The sequence below is a fragment of the Sitophilus oryzae genome, unplaced genomic scaffold, assembly GCF_002938485.1.
Source record: "Sitophilus oryzae breed Bouriz unplaced genomic scaffold, Soryzae_2.0 scaffold_1167_pilon_pilon, whole genome shotgun sequence".
Classification (NCBI taxonomy): Eukaryota; Metazoa; Arthropoda; class Insecta; order Coleoptera; family Curculionidae; genus Sitophilus; species Sitophilus oryzae.
The window spans coordinates 253,516-274,648 of NW_022145801.1; the positions used below are offsets into that span (position 1 = coordinate 253,516).

At 32.8% G+C, this 21,133-nt stretch overlaps 1 protein-coding gene across 1 annotated transcript in view; it reads left to right on the forward strand.

The window, feature by feature from the left end:
- LOC115888156 overlaps window positions 1-21,133 on the forward strand; it is a 47,626-nt gene that overhangs the window by 4,362 nt on the left and 22,131 nt on the right. The window contains exons 2-4 of the mRNA XM_030907755.1: window positions 506-697; window positions 5,861-6,017; window positions 12,377-12,579. Coding sequence (XP_030763615.1) covers window positions 506-697; window positions 5,861-6,017; window positions 12,377-12,579 — 552 coding nt within the window. The remainder of the gene's footprint in view (window positions 1-505; window positions 698-5,860; window positions 6,018-12,376; window positions 12,580-21,133) is intronic.

Here is a 21,133-nt window from a genome sequence, read left to right on the forward strand (position 1 = left end):
TTTTATTGATTTTATGGAAAGCACTGTTCATTAAAATGTTGTATCCTATGTTATAGGGCTTGTTTCTCCCTGCAATTTCCTGTCTCACAATGTACCGTTTGTGTCGGGGAAGGGATCACAGTTTTATAGTTGTCGATTTTCGAAAGAAATCAGTACATGTATATTATTTCGTATATTTTTCATTTTATTGATTTTATGGAAAGCACTGTTCATTAAAATGTTATATCCTATGTTATAGGGCTTGTTTCTCTCTACAACTTGGTGAGCTGGCATCCAGAGTAGGAGGACTTTATTTTTTTTCTAATTTGTTTAGTATTTTTAGCAAGAATCTTTATTGTTTAGCAAAATTAAAATACTTTTTTATTTCTGTTTATAAAATGAGCATTATTATTGAATGTGTATTTATTTTTTCGTGCAAATCTCAGGTAGAAAATCTTATATGAAGCTTTTCCGGCACGTCGGGCCTCCCTGTATATAAATAAAGATAATTTGAATTATATTTCAGATTTGTTTCGTATATCGGATATAGATATAGCAATAAATTCGGGAAGTGATTTGACCCAACGCATTCGAAAGGTTTTTGGCATTCCTGAAAAAATGACCGAAGCTAAGTTTGAGGTGTTGGTTAAGAAAATATGCAACTGTTGCCTGAAACACATAAAAGATTTGCACGAGCTGCATATAAAGAGAGGCAAAGGTAAATTCAATTTTAATATACAGGGTGTATCTTATATGTAGATGATAAATAAATAAACTACAAAAATATCCTCTGCCAAAAATGTTAAGAATACTTAACTATCTATATGTTTAAAAAAATAAAAAAAAATATACAAACAACAAAAAATACACAATACAAATCATACAATTCAAAAAAATTTAAGTCATTAAAAATTACAAAAAGAACATACACGGACAATTGCAGAACAGTAAGCAGTAAATAGATATAATTTTAAGAGTTATAAAATATTAAATACTTGACCTTTGACCAGTGTGTGAGATGATCAAAATTTTAAAATTAAAAATTGTTCATGATTAAACATCAACAAAAAAGTCGTTTACCGCATATGATTTCAGAGCTTTGCGAAATGCGAAAAAGAATGAAAGCGACTTGATATTCAAAGGCAGATGATTGTACATTTTTTTGGCATTGTACAGTATTGAACCTTTAACTAGTTCTGAGCTCGGGGTTGGCAGATTAAGATCGTGCTCCGCATTCCTAAGTGGATAGTTATGAGATGGCCTTTCGGGAATAGCAGATATGTGCTTGCGGATTAAGCAGACGGATTCAAAAATGAATAAAGAAGGAAGAGTCAGTATTTTGAAATTTTTAAAGAAATTCTGGCAGTGAGTTCTACTGTTCAGTTCCAATAAATATCGAACTGATGCTCTCTTTTGAAGTCTGTCTGAAAATACGATCAAACTTTGTTGCGCAGCAAGTACCCCAGAATGGAAGGCATAACGAAGATATGACTCAAAAGGGGCATAATAGGCTATTCTAGAGGTTAATAAGTTAAGTTCCTTAGAAACTGATCTTAACGCTTAGTTTCTTTGATAGAGCTTCGGTGTGAAAGTCCCATTTTAACGAGTTGTCTACAACAAGTCCTAAGAATTTCACAGAGTCCTCGACACGACGTCAATAGTGGTGTTATTAAGTACAAAAGGTTGTATAGTACTTTTATATGACAAAACTTTAGTTTTTGATAGGTTGAGGCATAGGAAATTAGAATCGCACCAAGATTTAATGGTGTGAAGTCACTGGATATAATATCATATAGTACCGTAACATCTGGGCCGCTCCAAGTGAAACTAGTATCGTCCGCAAAGAGGCAGATTTTACCGCTAATGTCTAGATTTGGCAATGTCGTTGACAAACACCAGAAACAAAATAGGGTCAAGTACTGAATCCTGAGGGACACTACATATAGGCCTACAAGAAGACATAGACGTATCAATCCTCACAAGCTGCCTTCTGTTGCCAAGATATGACTTAAACCATTCGAGCTGATTAAATCCTCACATTTGAGGTTAATCAATGTCAGAGACCAATCAGATATACTGCAACAATATTTTAATTGTTGCGGTATAAACATAAAGATATAACCACGGCGTACAGCGTTAGTTATAGAATACCATATTAGGTATCATGAAACTGTAAAGCCCGGTCTTACACACTATACAGGGTGAGTCTTAAATAAGTGCAAATATTTTCATGGGTGGTATATTTCGACCCCAGGAACACGTCTATGAGGTTTTTTCCGCAAAAAAGATGTTAAAAATCGTGCATTTGCTTTTAAATTTCCCTGTATATTTTTTGAAAACTTTTTAGAACTGCCTGTTCACCGCAAATTTTCCCCGGTGTAATTTCTTAATCTCTGATATTACCATAGTTACGGCTTTACTCTGTGGTTACGGCCAGTTACGGCACTAAAAGGGATGCAAATACAGAAAAAATCTGGTGGCTCTCAAAATTTCTTCAAAAAAAAATCATTTTTTTTAAATTTTCAGACTTAAATATCTCGGTTATTTTGGACTTACGTGAAAAATGGTAAATATGTTTCTTTTTAGAAAGAGAAAATATGTTTCTTTTTAGATCTCGATAAAATGCCTAACCAGCCCTGAAAATGTTTGCACTTATGTCGGGTTAGATTACGTAATAGTTCACTAATTTTTTAATATACAGAGAGTCTAAAGTTCTCCACATAAGTATGGAATTTTTTTTATTATTACTTTTATGAAAACATCAGTTACTTTTTATAAAAATGTCTGCTTTCTCAGAAAATAGGTAGTGCTAAAATATTCACACTTGAATTAGCATATATAAGGTTGTAGGGTTTTTTTAAAACATTATCACTGCGAACGGCAGCTTTTCGTTGGTAGAGCAGTCGTGGATAAGGTATTTCACTGGAAAGAAACTAATTAACAATAATAACTCGAAATTATAAATATTGGGCGCCAGGCATGTACAGAGAAAGAAAACACAGTTGTATATTACTTAAAACTAATGACTATATTTATTCATGATGTTCTTAGATGGTACATGACATTGTAGAGTTCTAATAAATATATAGTGGTTATATGTCAAAGAAAGTGGTGGTAAGAGTCGTACTAAATATCAATGAAAACAACTACGATAAAATACAAGACATGTAAAGTTTAAGAGAATATATGAAATGTAGCATTACTTTAATTAATTTGATATATTCCATATGATGCTAAATCGAAGATGTTGCAACCTGTAGATTCTAGAATCTATGTTTGGTTATTCATCTGTTAAAATAGTGCGATAATAATATCTATAAAAGTAATACCATTACAAGATGTAATGCAATGAAACCTAAGATCTAAATTATATTTAGTATTAATTATTATATTAAATATTAAATCGACATGAATGTTCTTAACAATCTAACCACTAAACATAGTCTGTACGATATTATTTAAGATGTACGTTATTGTTTAAGACTGTAAATGTTTTAAATGTTAAATGTAAAACTAGAACTTAAATCTACACTTAGCTGTTCTTTATGTAATCTTGCTTTAAACAGTAACAGCGTGAGGTGGTCTCGCATCTCTGTACTCAGCCATCCAACACAACCAAAGGGGCCAGAATGAGGACACCATGAATTGATACAGCCGTAACTAACTAGCTTATAGCTGGGAACGAAGCAGCATGGGACTCAAGCTACATCCACGCTGTGGCACTTATATGTAAGAAAAAATCATTCTTACTGGGGACACTCGTCCACAGGACATCCGTACATAAGATAATGTCGTACATAAGACACTACCCGTACCTTGGACCCTAAAAATATGAAACTCTTGTTTAAAACCAAACAAGGTCTAATAAACAAAATAAACCTACCTGGAAATACTTCCGAGGGCTCAATAAATAATAAACAACCTGTCCTTTCTTCCATGTGACATTCTGGAGGACAAAAGAAAAGGGACGCCAACGTGCCAGCAAAATACAAATACAAGTTGGGACATCCGTAACTCTACCCTAAAAATATTCAATAATAATGTCGAATCTATAAAAGGTAATAACTCATCTTTACCTGTAGCCTCGAAATAGCAGCTGATTCAGATTATACAGCAAGATTTAAATAATCATCATTTCTAAAAAACTGGGACTAATGGCGTCTGACAGGCCAAACGGTCAAACCAAAAGTGCCGTTAAATCACAGAGAGTTGACAGAAGCGATGTTGACAACGCGCGCCTCCACAGAATAGTGAAACGATAGCAGGGTTGGCGACTAGGGAACGTAAAAATTACGCCAAGCGTACCAACAAAATTATCAGGCCTGAACGAGAGGGAATCCGGTGACGATAGGCCAGACATCATGTATTATATGTAAAAAAGACATGTAACGAACTAAAAACGTTACACTGTGTTCAAAATAATCGGAAAAAGAAATAACCAGAAATATATGACAGAAAATAGCAATATAAATTAAATATTCAATTGCAAACACTTACCTACCATAGTATAGAATTATTCACTGAACGTTTGATAAATATATACTATTATGGACAGTATAGGAAGTTACTGGTCTTAGTAAAAGCCTTGGTAAATGCTCTTGGAATTATAAACTACACTGGCTTGGATCAAAAAATATGGAATATTTTTTGTATGTTTTGCAGCATTACACAAATGGGAATAAATTTAAACTATAATAGGTGAGGATAACTAAAAAATATAATATGTGTTTTAAGATTTTATATAGAAAAAAAAACTAAATACCTTTTTGGGGGTTCGTAAGTAAAAGTTACGCTTAGCTTAGTTTTCTTTACTCTTTCTCTTTACATAGGGCATTGTCTTTGTGGTAAAGACGTCATTCCTTTTTTTGCATAGTTCTTCAATAAAATATTGGATATTCTGAACAAGATGGATTTAATAATAAATTCTGACATATGTGAGGGACAATTGTGACCTAAAAAAAGACTTACATCCAGGCCCTTTATATTTTCAAATATCAATGTTGTCAATATCTTTCTGTGATCTTTTTGATGTAAAAAGCTTGATTCTTCTTCCAATATTTTATTTATAGTGAGGTAAGTGTAAGCAGTAGCCCTAACTACATCCTTACTAGGGTAACAGAGGCTTTGGCCTTTGGCGTTTTTGAAGCATATTTAATACACTTCTTACCCGAGAACTACTAGTAGGAGTGAAATTATCTCTTTTAATAGCTCTCAACCATTTTTTACGAAGCTCGTCATCTTTGGGGAATATAAAAGCAGAAACCTTGGGACCTCCTCATAATTCCCGTGACAATTTGAAACAGAGCATGTAAAAGGCATGCTACAATAAAATGTTAACCCTTTAATACCTATCTTTTTATTATTGTAAGTAACCATTATAAAGTACTATGGAGACTGGCGGTGAAGGCTTTTTACTCATTTAGGTGTAATTATCTTGATAAATACTTCTAGTTCTTACCTTAAAATAATTAATAATACAAGCACAAAAGTTTGAAGTTCCCTATGTGGAATGTCTGGTTTGGATTTTTATTACACTCTTATTTTATCACAATTTTCTGATCACACCATGCACTAAACACTAAGAACTAAACAAACGTGTTGCAGAAGCACAACAAACTAGGGATAATTAATTATTTCTGGTATGCAATCGGAACGAGAAACCACTACCGGCTTTTCAGGTTAAAGGTAAACAATTTAAAAATGCGCTGCCTTTGCCGCCATATTTGCCTTGCACATATCATGTTGATTGACCTTGAGTGGAGGGGGTAATGAACATACTCGACTACATCGAGCATAACAGAGAAGTTATTAGAAACGCAAAATTCTTTTAAATTAGGCAGTACAAAAAACGGAAAGTTTTTTCTGAAAAGTTTTTTTCTAGCTTTGCAAATGATAAACGAAATAATTATGAAAGCCCAGCCAAGTTACTTTCAGCCCCATCACGTGGTTCATCTTGTTTGGTCAATGATGAGTTGTATCCACCATTTCCAGTTGAGATTTCGCACAGGGGCACTCACCATAATTACAAGAACTCGCAAGTGAGTAAATAAATAATAGTATGATTTAAAAACAACTTTATAGAGGGTAAATCTTTTAAATAAGTGCAAATATTTTTAGGCGTATTTGGACCCCAGAAACACGTCTATATAGGAGGTTTTTTTCGCAAAATGAAAATTTGCAATTTTTTGAATTTTCTTTTGGAATTTATATGTTTCTTTTAACGAGATCTACCAGTACTGAAAATATTTGTACTTATTTAAGACTCACCTTGTATATTTCGCTGCAAATGCACGTCTACTACCAAGGAAGACTTCCTCCTGAATGCGAACGAGTGGTAACATTCGCCAGATATATTTTCGGCTTTATACAGGGCGTCCCAGGCTGAGAAGTTTTGCATTAGAAGTTTCTAGAGAACTACAAGATCTAGATCGGAGATTTTTTGCACATCATTGTTTCACAATGAGATTTATCAATTAAACATATTTTCAATAGGGCAGCACTTCCGGAAATACCGAAAGTTCACAGCAACTTTCTTATTTTAAATGGGTACCCCATTTTTTTATTACACACTTAAATTCTCTGTAAATTTTTATAAGTTTTAATATAAAACATTCTATACCTAACCGTTTTTGAGAAAAATAATATTTAAGATTTTGGAGGAAAAAACTGCCTGTCAAACAAAATTTGTATAGCCTAAACGTCAAATTTAGTGATTACTACAGCCAGTGTGACATAAAGAGAAGACTAGATGCCATATATTTCAAAAATTAAATTGTTTGAATGTCTTTATAATAGTGACCGTAGCTGTCATGGAATTGAGAAATTAAAAAATTATCATAAATCATTTTTTTTTTCAAATGGAAACCCACTTTTTTATTTCACTAGTGAAAAGGTTTTTCAATTGAGTACTTTTTGATTATACATGTTCCTATGCCTAAATTAAATCTTTTTTTAGTTATTTAAGATTTAGTTTTAAAGCGTAAATTTTTCTTGCTTTTATCTAGCTTTCTTTGACATTAAGTGTCTTACCATCAGACAGTTTATTGCATTCTGTCAATAAAGTAATTCATTGAATTTCGTATATTATAAATACTGCTGCTAAAACTTTATAAAGTGGATTTCTTATATAAAAATATATCTCGTATTTTAGTGATATCTAATGACAATATGACATGGCCAGATATTATAGTTTTACATCGCTTGACGTTTAAAGTCATAGGCTACTGGTTAAAAACCAGAAAAATATACGATTTAAAACTAAATCTTAAATCAAAGTAAAATCTCTGAAGGCGGGTAAGGGGACAAATAATTCACAATCTTTAAAATTTTTATTTAAATTTAAATTCTTCAAAAAAAGCAGGGGGCGACATGTTTGGTTTTGGCGGACAATTCCCATCTTCAGGCCCAGAAAGCTAAAATAATTACAATCAGAATAATAGAAAATTCCAATAGTCATATAGATGTCAAAATTATAAAATGCGATCACAAAACAAATTAAAAAGTTATTTTTTTTAAAGGTTAAAAGGTTATTTCTATCACAATAATTGTTCAATCACAGATAACATTATGGCAAGCTCAATTTGAAAATTAAAACAACTAAACTAAAATCATAAAGCGAGGGGAGCCGTATAATCCATTATAATTAGATAAATTGACAGAAAAACAAGGCTGTACTTAAACTGTCGTTAAACGGTAGCTTACTAAAATGCCGTTAATAGATATGATGTCGTTGATGTGACGCACTTGACGGCTTTATGAAATATAGGAATTTTATAAGGACTAACCAACGCTATGCACCCCACCAAATAACCAACTTAACCAACGCAACTAACCTCGACACTGATAAAAAAAATGAAAAACAAATATAATAATAATATATAATAGTAAAAACCAACCAACCCCACCAAATAACCAACTAACCAATGAATTAACACCCTCTAAATAACCAAGCTAACCAACCCACCAAATAACTAAACCAATCCAACCAAAAAGAGTGAAACCAATGTTGACCAATGCAATAAGATCACGCTATAAGCAAAAAAAAATAAAAAAGTCTTGGTCGGCGTGAGATTTAAACCACGGACCATTCGCTCATGGGGCCCGGGCCCCCCCTAAAATCTCTAAATTGTGTAAAATATTAGGCTTTTGGTTAAAAATGGCGCTCTAAAAAGCATATTCTATATTGATTTTTATTTTGGGCCCCCCCTAAAATAAATTCCTGTATCCGCCCCTGCCTAAACCTAAATCTTAAATCAAAGTAAAACTTCTGAAGGCGGGTAAGGGGACAAATAACTCACAATCTTTAAAATTTTTATTTAAATTTAAATTCTTCAAAAAAAGCAGGGGGGCGACATGTTTGGTTTTGGCGGGACTTGACAATTCCCATCTTCAGGCCCAGAAATCTAAAAAATTACAATCAGAATAATAGAAAATTCCAATAGTCATATAGATGTCAAAATTATAAAATGCGATCAGAAAACAATTTAAAAAGTTATTTTTTTTTAAAGGTTAAAAGGTTATTTCTATCACAATAATTGTTCAATCACAGATAACATTATGGCAAGCTCAATTTGAAAATTAAAACAACTAAACTAAAATCATAAAGCGAGGGGAGCCGTATAATCCATTATAATTAGATAAATTGACAGAAAAACAAGGCTGTACTTAAACTGTCGTTAAACGGTAGCTTACTAAAATGCCGTTAATAGATGTATGATGTCGTTGATGTGACACTTGACGGCTTTATGAAATATAGGAATTTTATAAGGACTAACCAACGCTATGCACCCCACCAAATAACCGACTTAACCAACGCAACTAACCTCGACACTGATAAAAAAAATGAAAAACAAATATAATAATAATATATAATAGTAAAAACCAACCAACCCCACCAAATAACCAACTAACCAATGAATTAATACCCTCCAAATAACCAAGCTAACCAACCCACCAAATATACCACCAAACCAATCCAACCAAAAAGAGTAAAACCAATGTTGACCAATGCAATAAGATCACGCTATAAGCAAAAAAAAAATAAAAAAGTCTTGGTCGGCGTGAGATTTAAACCACGGACCATTCGCTCATGGGGCCCGGCCCCCCCCTAAAATCTCTAAATTGTGTAAAATATTAGGCTTTTGGTTAAAAATGGCGCTCTAAAAAGCATATTCTATATTGATTTTTATTTTGGCCCCCCCCTAAAATAAATTCCTGTATCCGCCCCTGCCTAAACCTAAATCTTAAATCTTAAATATTTTAAAAGCCATACATTTTATGTATAAGAACATGTATAATCAAAAAGTAACGAATTAAAAAACTTTTTCGCTAGTGAAATAAAAAAGGGGCTTTCCATTTGAAAAAAAAAATTATTTATGATAATTTTTTAATCTCTGAATTCCATGACAGCTTCGGCCAATATTATGTGACATTCAAACAGTTTAATTTTTGAAATAGATAGCATCTAGTCTTCTCTTTATGTCACAATGGCTGTGGAAATCATATAATAATAAATACAAGAAGAAGTGTCAAGTCAATGTTAAATTATGGAAACAGCGTGGCTGCCTGGGTAACTAATTTTCAGATATGACGGCTGGGACATTTGACATGACATAGACATGACAATTTCAATTTTATGAAATTTATTTCCGTTTCCGGTTTTTAATGGCGGGCTGTTAAGGAGGTTTAAATGAGGGTTAATATACCTTTTACTCTTTCTAGTAGTAAATAATACAACAAAATTACTCAAAAATATTTATTTGGAATTTAGAACAATGTAAATATGCAAATCAACACAAATAAAGAGCTATAAACCAATAAACTACTGTATCAATATCAAATATTTAAATAATATCAGAGATGCTGTGTTAAAGTGAATTAGTAAAGTAACAGTGCATTGGACTTACAGAAACTTGAAGATAAATAAATGTTTTCACAGCTTCACGGGCATAAAACTAAATAACTGGAAGCAGGAAAAAGGCAACCGGAACCCACACAAAACCTGGAATCAAAAAAAATATGTAAAAAACATAAATATAGGCACATAAGACTTTTGTGAATTAAATCAAACAAGACTTGAATGAAAATAAAATGAATAAAAAATATGATACATATACATCTAATACCTCATTTGTATTTTAAAATAATCTACATACATGAAAACTACATTAAAAACTACATTTAAAAATAATCTACATGCATTATTGCTATGAAAATACATAATAGGTACCTATGTGATATGTAATTACGCATTTCTGTTCATCTTGTAGAAAATTAATGTAGGCTAATAATAGTTCAATAATCATAATTTACCTTGTATAACTTGATTTCAGTTGCTCAAAATCACCGATCAGTCTTTAAAGTAGAGATACGGAAAAATCCTTGGCAAAGAATATCCCAAGATGCTTGGGTTTAAAGCTAAAAAAATTTAAAAACAGTTAATATATTATCTATTTTTACATATAATATGGCCCATACCTACTACACGCAGAAACGTCGATTTCATCATTTTCTTCATGTAATTAATATCATATATACTTTATTAAAGTGTTAACAAGGATCTTTATATCAAAAAACATCTTTGTACTTATAAATTTCAGCCGAAATATCAGAAACAAACTTCCAATCAAATCTAAACGGCAAAATTAAAATGGCGCCCGACCTTGCCAGAGGCCTCGGGAGCTGATGCTGACACACAGACAAAAAGACAAAAAAGAACAGGACGTCGACGTGCATAAAAATGTTCCGTAGCAGAAATTGACAGAAATCATATAGAAATATTCAGATTTTTGTCTAGGACAGTCTAGAAGGCCATGCTTTCTGCCTGGGTAGAACCGCGCCACAACTGTTTCCAATTTTCCGGTTTACTGTCACCCCCCTAGTGGTAATCACTATGTTTGACGTTTAAATTAACAAATTTTTCTGACAGGCGGTTTTTTTCCTCCAAAAATTTTAAAATTTTTTTCCTTAAAAAAACGGTTAATGCGAGGGGTAAACCGCAGAGGAATTATGGTGTACACTATGAAGGAATTCTACAGGAATTCCATAGGAATTACTAGGAATTCCAATTATTTCCGTAAGAATTCCAATGAATTCCAAGGAATTCCTTAGAAATTTAGAGGAATTCCACAGGAATTAAGAGGAATTACAAGCAACTTTATAAAAAATTAACGAACATTAGTAAACCATGAATACTATAATAGGTAGTACTAAATTTAAAGAAAAACGTTTTGCAGGCGATTTTTTACTATCCGTTTTTCGTTTTCGCTTCCAAAATTTCCCAATATCAAATATCTACAGGTTAGATATTCTTTTAATTTAATATTGTACCCTCGATTATATATCTAAAATATTTTCCAATAGTACGGCCGAACCACCCCCGAGAGATCTACTTATAACGTTCCCTGATTTCGCCATTTTAAAGAAACCCTCATAAGATTTTTTTATTCAGTACTCCAGAAAGTGTAAAGTTGATTTTTTCATTTCCTCGGAATAATACCTAGGTATATACTATAGGGAAATTAATACAACTTTAGGTGCACTTCATCAATGATACCATGCGTAATCTTATGGAATTTACTGGTGATCGTATTATGACGTGCAACTGAAGTTTTATTAATTTCCTTTCCTATAGATACGAGTATAACTAGGTACCTATCATTTTCAAAAAATCCCGAGAAAATTAATTTTAATAAGTAAGTGCCGACATATTTCCAGTATTTTTACCTCATGATCCCCTATTAGTCCTAAAATTTAACTAAAAAACGTAAATCTCGTAATAGTACTTTTTATTGTTAGATCTAGTACTTATAGAGACATTAGACATTTATAAAAATCACCAGAAAATTCATAGCGGAACTGCGAAACCGAGGTGGCAATTAACGCTGGTTCAGACTGAAGGAGTTAACGAGTTCGTACCAAGGAATTCCAAGGAAGACCTTGAATGATTGACCTTGACCTTGAAGACCAGAAATTCCAAGGAATTCCGAAGGAATTACGAGGAATTCTGAGGAATTATTTGAGTAAAAGGAATTACGGTGTACACTTTTCCCTCTGCGGTTTACCCCTCGGGTTAATGTTAGGTATAGAGTGTTTGATATAATAATTCATAAAATTTCATAGAGAATTTAAATATATAATATAAAATGGGGGTACGCATTTAAAATAAGAAAGTTGTTGTCAGCTTCCGGTATTTCCGGAAGTGCCGCCATATTGAAAATATTTTTAATCAACAGATATCATTGTGAAACAATGGTGTGCAAAAAATCTTCGATCTTGATATTGTAGTCCTCTAGAAACTTCTAATGCACGCTCAGCCTGGGACACCCTGTATAACTAAAGTTTAAATTATATTTTATGGATAAATTCAGCGGCACTAAACACAAATATTTCTTTTAAGGAAACAGGCAATGGAATGTATGAATTCTTACAGCGAACTGATACGACTGTTTCCAAAAAGCACTCATCGAGTCGTTTTAAACGCTTTAATTATATTTTATAAGGAAGGAAAGTTGTGGACAATCGAATTTCGTCTGACTGAGCTGATTTGTGACCTTTTGTATCTTTATGACGATATTGAAGAGGCTTTAGAAGATATTTTAAGTTAGAAACTATTATAATACCGGATGTTCGAAAAGGCATGGCCAGTATTCAGGGGGTAATTCCTATTCAAAAAATATGAGAAAGGTTCTTATAAACATGACTCCGAAAATGTATACCATGTATACTTTTATATACAGGATTTTAGAGCCTGTAATGATTTTATATACAGGGTGGCGCACCTCATTCGCCTGGGTTGATTATACGAAAACGGAAAGATGTAGAAACAAAATATTTTATGGGTATATGTATGGAGGCAATGTGCACAATTTAAAATTATTTTGAAATATACAGGGTGTTTCAGAACTAAGATCCATACCAAAGTTATATTTTTTCTTATGGAACACTCGGTATTTTATTTCATTTTTGGATTCTAGGGCCCAAAGAAAGTCATTTATTATAAGGGTTAAATATGTTTAAAATCTTTGGTTTTTGAGATATTTAAATTTGCATGCTACAATAGAATAGATTATTAACACCTAGATTACTTTTCAGAATTAATTCTTGTGCTGAGTTTAAAGATAAAGAAATAAACTTTAATGAAAAATGGCATTGCTTCCTTAAATTTATACAGGGGTATCAAAAATTGCTGATCTATTTTAAGGATTTATTTTATATAAAAACTTCGTTGTATTAAATGCAACACCCTGTATTTGTTTAAATAAACCGAAACAGATTCAAATGCTCTTTCAAACTATATTAGGGTTTCCTATACCTATCTAGCTCAGATTTTGAATAAAAAGCGATTTTTAAATAAAATTGCAATCAAGATGGCTAGTGTGTCGTTATTGCAATTTTCTAGTGACAGTGAGTAACTATTTTCAAGGTCGGCATTAGTTTATGGACATTATTATTTATAATTTATAACAGTTTACTTAGATTTACCTACAATAGTTTAATAAGTAAGTATTCATTATTTTATCAAGAAAAATAAAGCAGTATCTGCTGGCGAAACGAATGGATATGTTTGTAGTGATTTTATTTTGTGAAGAAAATTGCTTCTTGGCCTCAAGAGCTTATGCTCAAAGGTATCCGAAAACAGAAATCTTCCTGATAAGCGTTCCTTTGAAAAACTACATGTCCTATTTCGCAGAGCTGGTAGTGTTGTTTATAAAAAAAACTGTTAGGCAGAAACCTGTCGTTGGAAGTGAAGGAAATGAATTTGCCGTAGTTATCTCTTTTATATAAAATCCATATATCTACAAGTTATCGTAAAGTAAATAAAAGAACTACTTCTTCGTTTTTCTTGATAGAATAATAAATACATATTTAATAAATATTATTTATTAAACTATTGTAGGTAAATTAAATAAAAGTAAACTGGTATAAATTTAAATAAGCCCATAAACTAATTTCGATTTTGAAAATAGCTACTAACTGTCACTAGAAACTTGCCATGACGACTCTAGCCCTCTTGGTTGCCATTTTATTGAAAAAATGCTCTTTATTCAAAATCTGAGCTAGATAGGTATAGGAAACCCTAATATAGTTTGAAAGAGCATTTGAATCTGCCTTGATTTATTATAAAAAATACAGGGTGTTGAAATAACGAAGTTTTTATATAAAATAAATCCTTAAAATAGATCAGCAATTTTTGATACCCCTGTATAAATTTAAGGAAGCAATGCCATTTTTCATTAAAGTTTATTTCTTTATCTTTAAACTCAGCACAAGAATTAATTCTGAAAACTAATGTACAGGGTGTTAATAATCTATTCTATAGTAGCATGCAATTTTAAATATCTTTAAATATCTCAAAAACCAATGATTTTAAACATATTTAACCCTTATAATAAATGTCTTTTTTGGGCCCAGGAATCTGAAAATGAAATAAAATACCGGGTGTTCCATAAGAAAAAATATAACTTTGGTATGGATCTTAGCTCTGAAACACCCTGTATATTTCAAAATAATTTTATATTGTGCACATTGCCTCCTCACATATTCCCATAAAATATTTTGTTTCTACATCTTTCCGTTTTCGTATATTCAACCGAGGCGAATAAGGTGCGCCATCCTGTATATTCGATACCAATTTAAACTTTTAGTTACGTAATCGATGGCGGGATTTTTAAATTCATGTATATTTACTACTTTTTGATAAGGAATCACCCTCAGAATTTTGGACCTGCATTTTTTCGAACACCCTATATAATTTGTAATATTCCATTGAAAATATAAATATATATTTGATATCAATTAAACTTTTAGGTACGTAATCGAGGGCGCGATTTTTAAATTCATTGTTGCCAACCATGGACATATTCGACGCCGTGCTGTCTAACTGGAATTTAAATTTCGCGCTGGGGATTCGGGTGGTAGCTCTGCTGTAAGAAATGTCAAGTGGCCGCATTTATTTATTTACCTATTTCCTGACATTATTATTCGTTTTGACACTTTAGTAGTTTTGTTGTATTACGAGTTTTTGGTTTAAATAAATATTGTTGTGATACTTTAAGCTTAAAAATGTTTACTAGCAGACCTTGCAGTCGAACATTGTTCTGTTTAGAACCTCTTTTAGTGCAAAGTGTACAAGATAGCTTAATAGCCGTAAAAACTCATCGTAACTTTATTAGAATATTTTGAACGGGAAAACATAATGTCCCTTAAGTGCTGTTAAAAAGGTTAGTATTTTTGATGTAAGTAATAACTGTTTATATATTTATAATTAATGTATTTTTGTTTCCTGAAATATTTTGATTAAAAGAAAATCTATAGAAGTGGGCAACGCTGTGCCGATCAAGCTTAATAACGTGACTAAAAGTTTATTTGGTATGAACTGTATATTTTGTTGAATTACGCTGTCTAAGTATTTGCACTTTTTTATTACCTTTTTATGGTATAAGGCAGATTTCTCTAATTTCATAAATTTCAATAATATACAGGGTGAGTTTCCTACGATGTTCTCTATGGGTATCTCGGAAACTACTGGAGATAGAGAGTCGGTTAAATAGGGAAAGAATTGCAGTTTTGTGGGGTCATAAACATGCGCCTTTCAGATTTTTGAAAAAGTTCATGGCTTACTAGATATTTAAAAAAAAACAAATTTCGGCTATTTTAAAAATTGTCCCTAATTCCATTATAATCTATTTTAGACAAAAAGTTTTCAGATAAAAGTTGTAGATAATCACATCCTTAATGAGATTGTGTCCACCGTTTTTTCTAAAGCCTGTCATTTTTGAGATATGACACCAACATATGTTTTTTTAAATGGAAACCATAGTTGGCGATGACTTCATAAAAAGCGCCATTTTTTAAGCTTTTTAGCGATATAAGCTATAATATGTTTGTTTCGAAAAATTACTGAGTTATAGCCAATTCTTATAATGTTTGAACAATTTCACTTAGTTAGCCATGAAAACAAATTCAATCTTCATTGTTCTCAGAAATGTGAAACTGTCACATCCAAACTTTATAAATTAAAATAAACAAAAATTGTAGATATGAATTTTTCAAATGAAGTAAAGCGTGTAGGATTATTGGTTCAACTTTTCTTGGCCATACATTTTCGAGGATACGTTGACCGGTGAACGTTACTTACGTTTTTTAGAAAAGTTAAATTTATATACTTGCGCTTCAATAGAATGGTTCCAATATGACTTTCATTATAACACTCCCCATAATAATGCACTAAATGTTAAAAACTATTTATATCATAATTATGCAAACTCAGGGATAGGAAGAGGTGGACCAATTGCATGGGCCGCAAGTATCTAAATTTAACTTTTCTAAAAAACGTAAAAAAGTAACGTTCACCGGTCAACGTATCCTCGAAAATGTATGACCAAGAAAAGTTGAACCAATAATAATCCTACACGCTTTTCATCATTTGAAAAATTCATATTTACAATTTTTGTTTATTTTAATTTATAAAGTTTGGATGTGACAGTTTCACATTACTGAGAGCAACGACGATTGCACTTGTTTCCATGGCTAACTAAGTGAAATTGTTTAAAAATTATAAGAATTGGCTATAACTCAGTATTTTTTCGAAAGAAACATATTATAGCTTATACCGCTAAAAAGCTTAAAAAATAGCGCTTTGTATAAAGTCATGGCCAACTATGGTTTCTATTTAAAAAAACATATGTTTGTGTCATATGTCAAAAATGACAGGCTTTAGAAAAAAACGGAGGACACAATCTCATTAAGGCCGTGATTATCTACTACTTTTATCTGAAAACTTTTTGTCTAAAATAGATTATAATGGAATTAGAAACAATTTTTAAAATAGCCGAAATTTGTTTTTTTCAAAATATCTAGTAAGCCATGAACTTTTTCAAAAATCTGAAAGGCGCATATTTATAACCCCACAAAACTGCCCATTTAACCGACTCTCTATCTCCAGTAGTTTCCGAGATACCCATAGAGAACATCGTAAGAAACTCACCCTGTATACTGCGTGACATAGAAATTGAAGGGGTGGCTGCAATAACCACGCAGCTCCATTTTAATACGAGGCATGTTTTTAAGTAAGTACCGTTTTGCGATTCCGCCGCTGCAGCGCTACGGTCGGCGTTCCGCGCATGCGCGCTGGTTACTCTCTTGTCTATGCACAAACGCTAGTACAGTCTGATTCTTCATTGTATACGTTGTTTATTGAGTGTTTAAGATGCCTCCGACAATCGTGAGCCCCGCCGATTGTGAAGTAGGGGCTGTCATACGATTTCTTAGTGCTAAAGGCGTAAAACCGATCGATATTCATCGTGAGACCTGTGAAGTTTACGGACAAAACATTATGAGTGATGGAATGGTAAGGAAATGGGTGAGAGCATTTAAAGATGGCCACACAAATGTGCATGATGAAGAACGGAGTGGGCGTCCTTCGGTCGTTAATGAAGATTTGGTGCAGAAAGTGGACGAAAAGGTGAACGAAAACAGACGCTTTACAATTTCATCATTGTGCGACTACTTTCCTCAATGTTCTCGTAGTGTTTTGTATCGCATTGTGACCGAGAACTTGAATTACCGGAAATTGTGTTCACGTTGGGTTCCGAAAATGTTGACGGATTTGCACAAAACCCAACGTTTAGGCAGTGCATTGACTTTCAGGTGAAGATTTTTTAGACAAAATTGTTACTGGTGACGAAACATGGGTGGCCTACGTCACACCAGAAGCGAAACAACAGTCCATGGAATGGCGACATTCATCATCACCCAAAACAGTGAAGTTTAAGCAAACAATTTCTGCCCGGAAAATCATGTGCACAGTTTTTTGGGACAGAAAAGGAGTATTGCTAGTGGAGTTTCTGCCTCGTAATGAGACAATCAATGTCTTATTGTGAGACATTGAACAATCTGCGCCGTGCAATCCAAAACAAAAGACGTGGCAAGTTGAGTAAGGGTATTGTTTTGCTGCATGACAATGCCCGTCCACATGTGGCTAATCGCATCAAAGATCTCATCAAATCTTTTAAATGGGAAACTCTAGATCATCCTCCATACAGCCCTGATCTGGCGCCCAGGGACTACCATTTATTCCTGCACTTGAAGAAACACCTGGGCGGTCAGCGTCTTCAAGACGATAACGAAGTCAAAACAGTTGTGATACAGTGGTTAACCAGTCAGGCGGCAGAATTTTATGAGGAGGGTATTGAAAAACTGGTGCCACGTTATGACAAGTGCCTCAATATTCACGGAAATTATGTAGAAAAGTAGATTAAGGTACAGGCTTTCATGTAAAATTAAAATTATTGCGATATCTTTGCACGTTTTTTTTTTAATTCCAAAACGGTACTTACTTAAAAAACATGCCTCGTAAATTTGTGGGAAATCGAAAAAGAGCAAGGCAGCTCCTACTAACGTCGCCATTTATGTACTGTTATATGGAGAGAACTGATTGTTGCAGGAAACGATCGGCCAATATTTTTAAAGGGCAATTCATAAAAAATTTGTTTTTCGAAAAAAAATGGAGCTGCCTGGTTATTGTAGCCATCCCTTCAATTGCACCACCCAGTAAATATAAATATATTTTATTATTTTTTTGGTAAGTAGTTTGAATAATAACCGATGACAGTTTCAAACAAATTTATTGAATAGATTTCTTAACAATTCAATAGTGAATCCACCCCCACGTAAATTGTAACATTCTGTAAGTTTTCGTGACATGCTATGAATCAGATGATCGATATCTTACTGGTTACATCGTACACCTAGGGTTCCCAACTGTCCCGGGGATTAACCAGGAATCAGAAAGTTTGTCCCGGCGAAAATTTTGCCTTGGCCGGGACCAAAAAAATCACATTTACATATAATATATTTGAATTTCTAATATTTAATGTTTTGTTTCAATTATTTAATAACTTAAAAATAATTGTCCCGGAATCGCCGATGCTCAAGTTGGAAACCCTACGTACACCCAGTATAAGTAACAAGTGTAGTATTGGTGATCTTGGGCGCAATGGAAGAAGCGTTAAGGTAGTTGTCCATTTGAGAGTATTACTTGCACGAGAAACTCTCGATAGTAGTTCTCGCATGTCGATACACGTCTGCGACCACCTATCGGAGAATATTCATTTTACTATCAATAGTTTACTCGCAACGATTTGCTCTCAAGTGTATACATATTATTTTTAATAGCGGATAGTTACTTCTGAAATACGATTACGTTTCGTATTGTGATAGTTCTAGCAGAGAATTATTAATTTAAAATGGCAGCTACTGGCAAAGAGTGGTCAAAAGACGATACTTTAATAAGTATATACGAGGAAAATACAGTTTTGTGGGATACCATGGGATTAACCAATGACTAAAGTATCCAAGGACAAATAACACCCGAGAGCAAATTGTGACGATGTCACCAAACAGTGCCGTGGCCCATATTTTTCTTAACCTAGCTGTTTGAAGCAATATTTATATTTTTTGATAATTGTTTTGACTACGCCTATGGTGTATCATCCTAATTAATTACGAAAAAAACGTATTAAAATGTTAACAAAAGGTACAAAACTAGTATCGACGTATAGCACATATCAAGTACATATAGATGTTAATTGAAATTGAAGAATAATTGCAAAATAAAAACACTAAATCACCACAATACACCAAAACACTTTTACTTTTACACTGGACGCGCGTTTCGCTAACCATGTTAGCATCATCAGCAGATGATTATAAACTAAAGTACAATCTACAAGGTGAGCGTTTATATATATATACTCGCTCAGTGGGCCCCGAGTGGGCGTGGCAAAATCTAGCCAACCGAGTCAGAGCTCACTGAGCGTAACAGTTAGATTTCCGCCACTAGAGTAGTAGGAACAAAGAACTTGAAGGAATTGGACCGTCGACTCTGTTCATACTATCTTTACATTTATCAATTCTGATGCTTTCATATGCATCTAATTGCCTGTAATTTGAGACTTGTTTAATTAATTTTAAATTATTAAAATCTATACAATGTTCTTTATCAACAATATGTTCGGCAACGTAAGATTTATCCGGTCTACCATATCTTATCTGAGCTAAATGTTCTTTAAATCTAGTTAATATTGATCTTCTAGTTTGCCCAACATATTTCTGATTACAATCTTTACAAGAAATTTCATAAATACCCGACCTTTCCAGTGGAGGTGTTTTATCTTTTGGATTACCTAATAATTGTTGTAATTTATTATTAGCACTATACACAAGTTTATAATTGACATTCTTAAAAATTACTTTTAGACCACAGGATAACTCTCTATCAAACGGTATCGAAAAATATTTAGACGTATCTTCCTCCACTTGAAAAGTCGAATTTTCAGGAAATCATTAAGCTATACCTACGTTTTCTAATTAATTTATCAACTAGTGAAGGAGAATATCCATTACACTCAGCTACATTCCTAATGTAATCTCTTTCTATTTCATTTCTTTCGTTGGAAAGTGGGAAACTAAGTAATCTATGAACTAAGAAATTTAAACTAGCCATTTTATGTTCAACACTATGATGTGATTCATTAGGAATATATCAGCGTGTGGTATTTTTCCTATAGATATCAAATTCCACGCAATTATTAGTATTTCTAATAACTAATACATCTAGAAATGGTAATCTGTCGTTGTTCTCAATTTCATGCGTAAATTTAATGGAAGGAAAACGATTATTTAACTTAGAAATAAAATTATCTATGGTGTCTCAATGTGTGTCAAAAACAACAAAAATATCATCCACATACCTAACCCATACTCTTGGAAAATACTTAAACTGATTCTTAGCTTCCACTTCAAACCTGCTCATGAATAAATTAGCCAAAAATGGAGACAATGGATTACCCATTGCTGTACCTTCCCGCTGTTCAAAAAAGTTGTTATTAAATTGAAAACAGTTTTGTTTCATACATAACGATGTAAGCTCAATATATTCAATCACAGTTTTGTTGTCGAGACCATTTGCGTTCAGTAATTCCTTCAAATAGCCTAAAGTATGTGGAATTGGAGCACTTGGGAACAACGAAGATACATCAAAGGAGACCAAAATTTCACCTTCATGCAATGTTATATCTTTAATTTTGTTAATGAATTCAATATTATTTCTAACTGAGAAAGAAGGTTCATGATCAGGTAAATTTTCAAACTC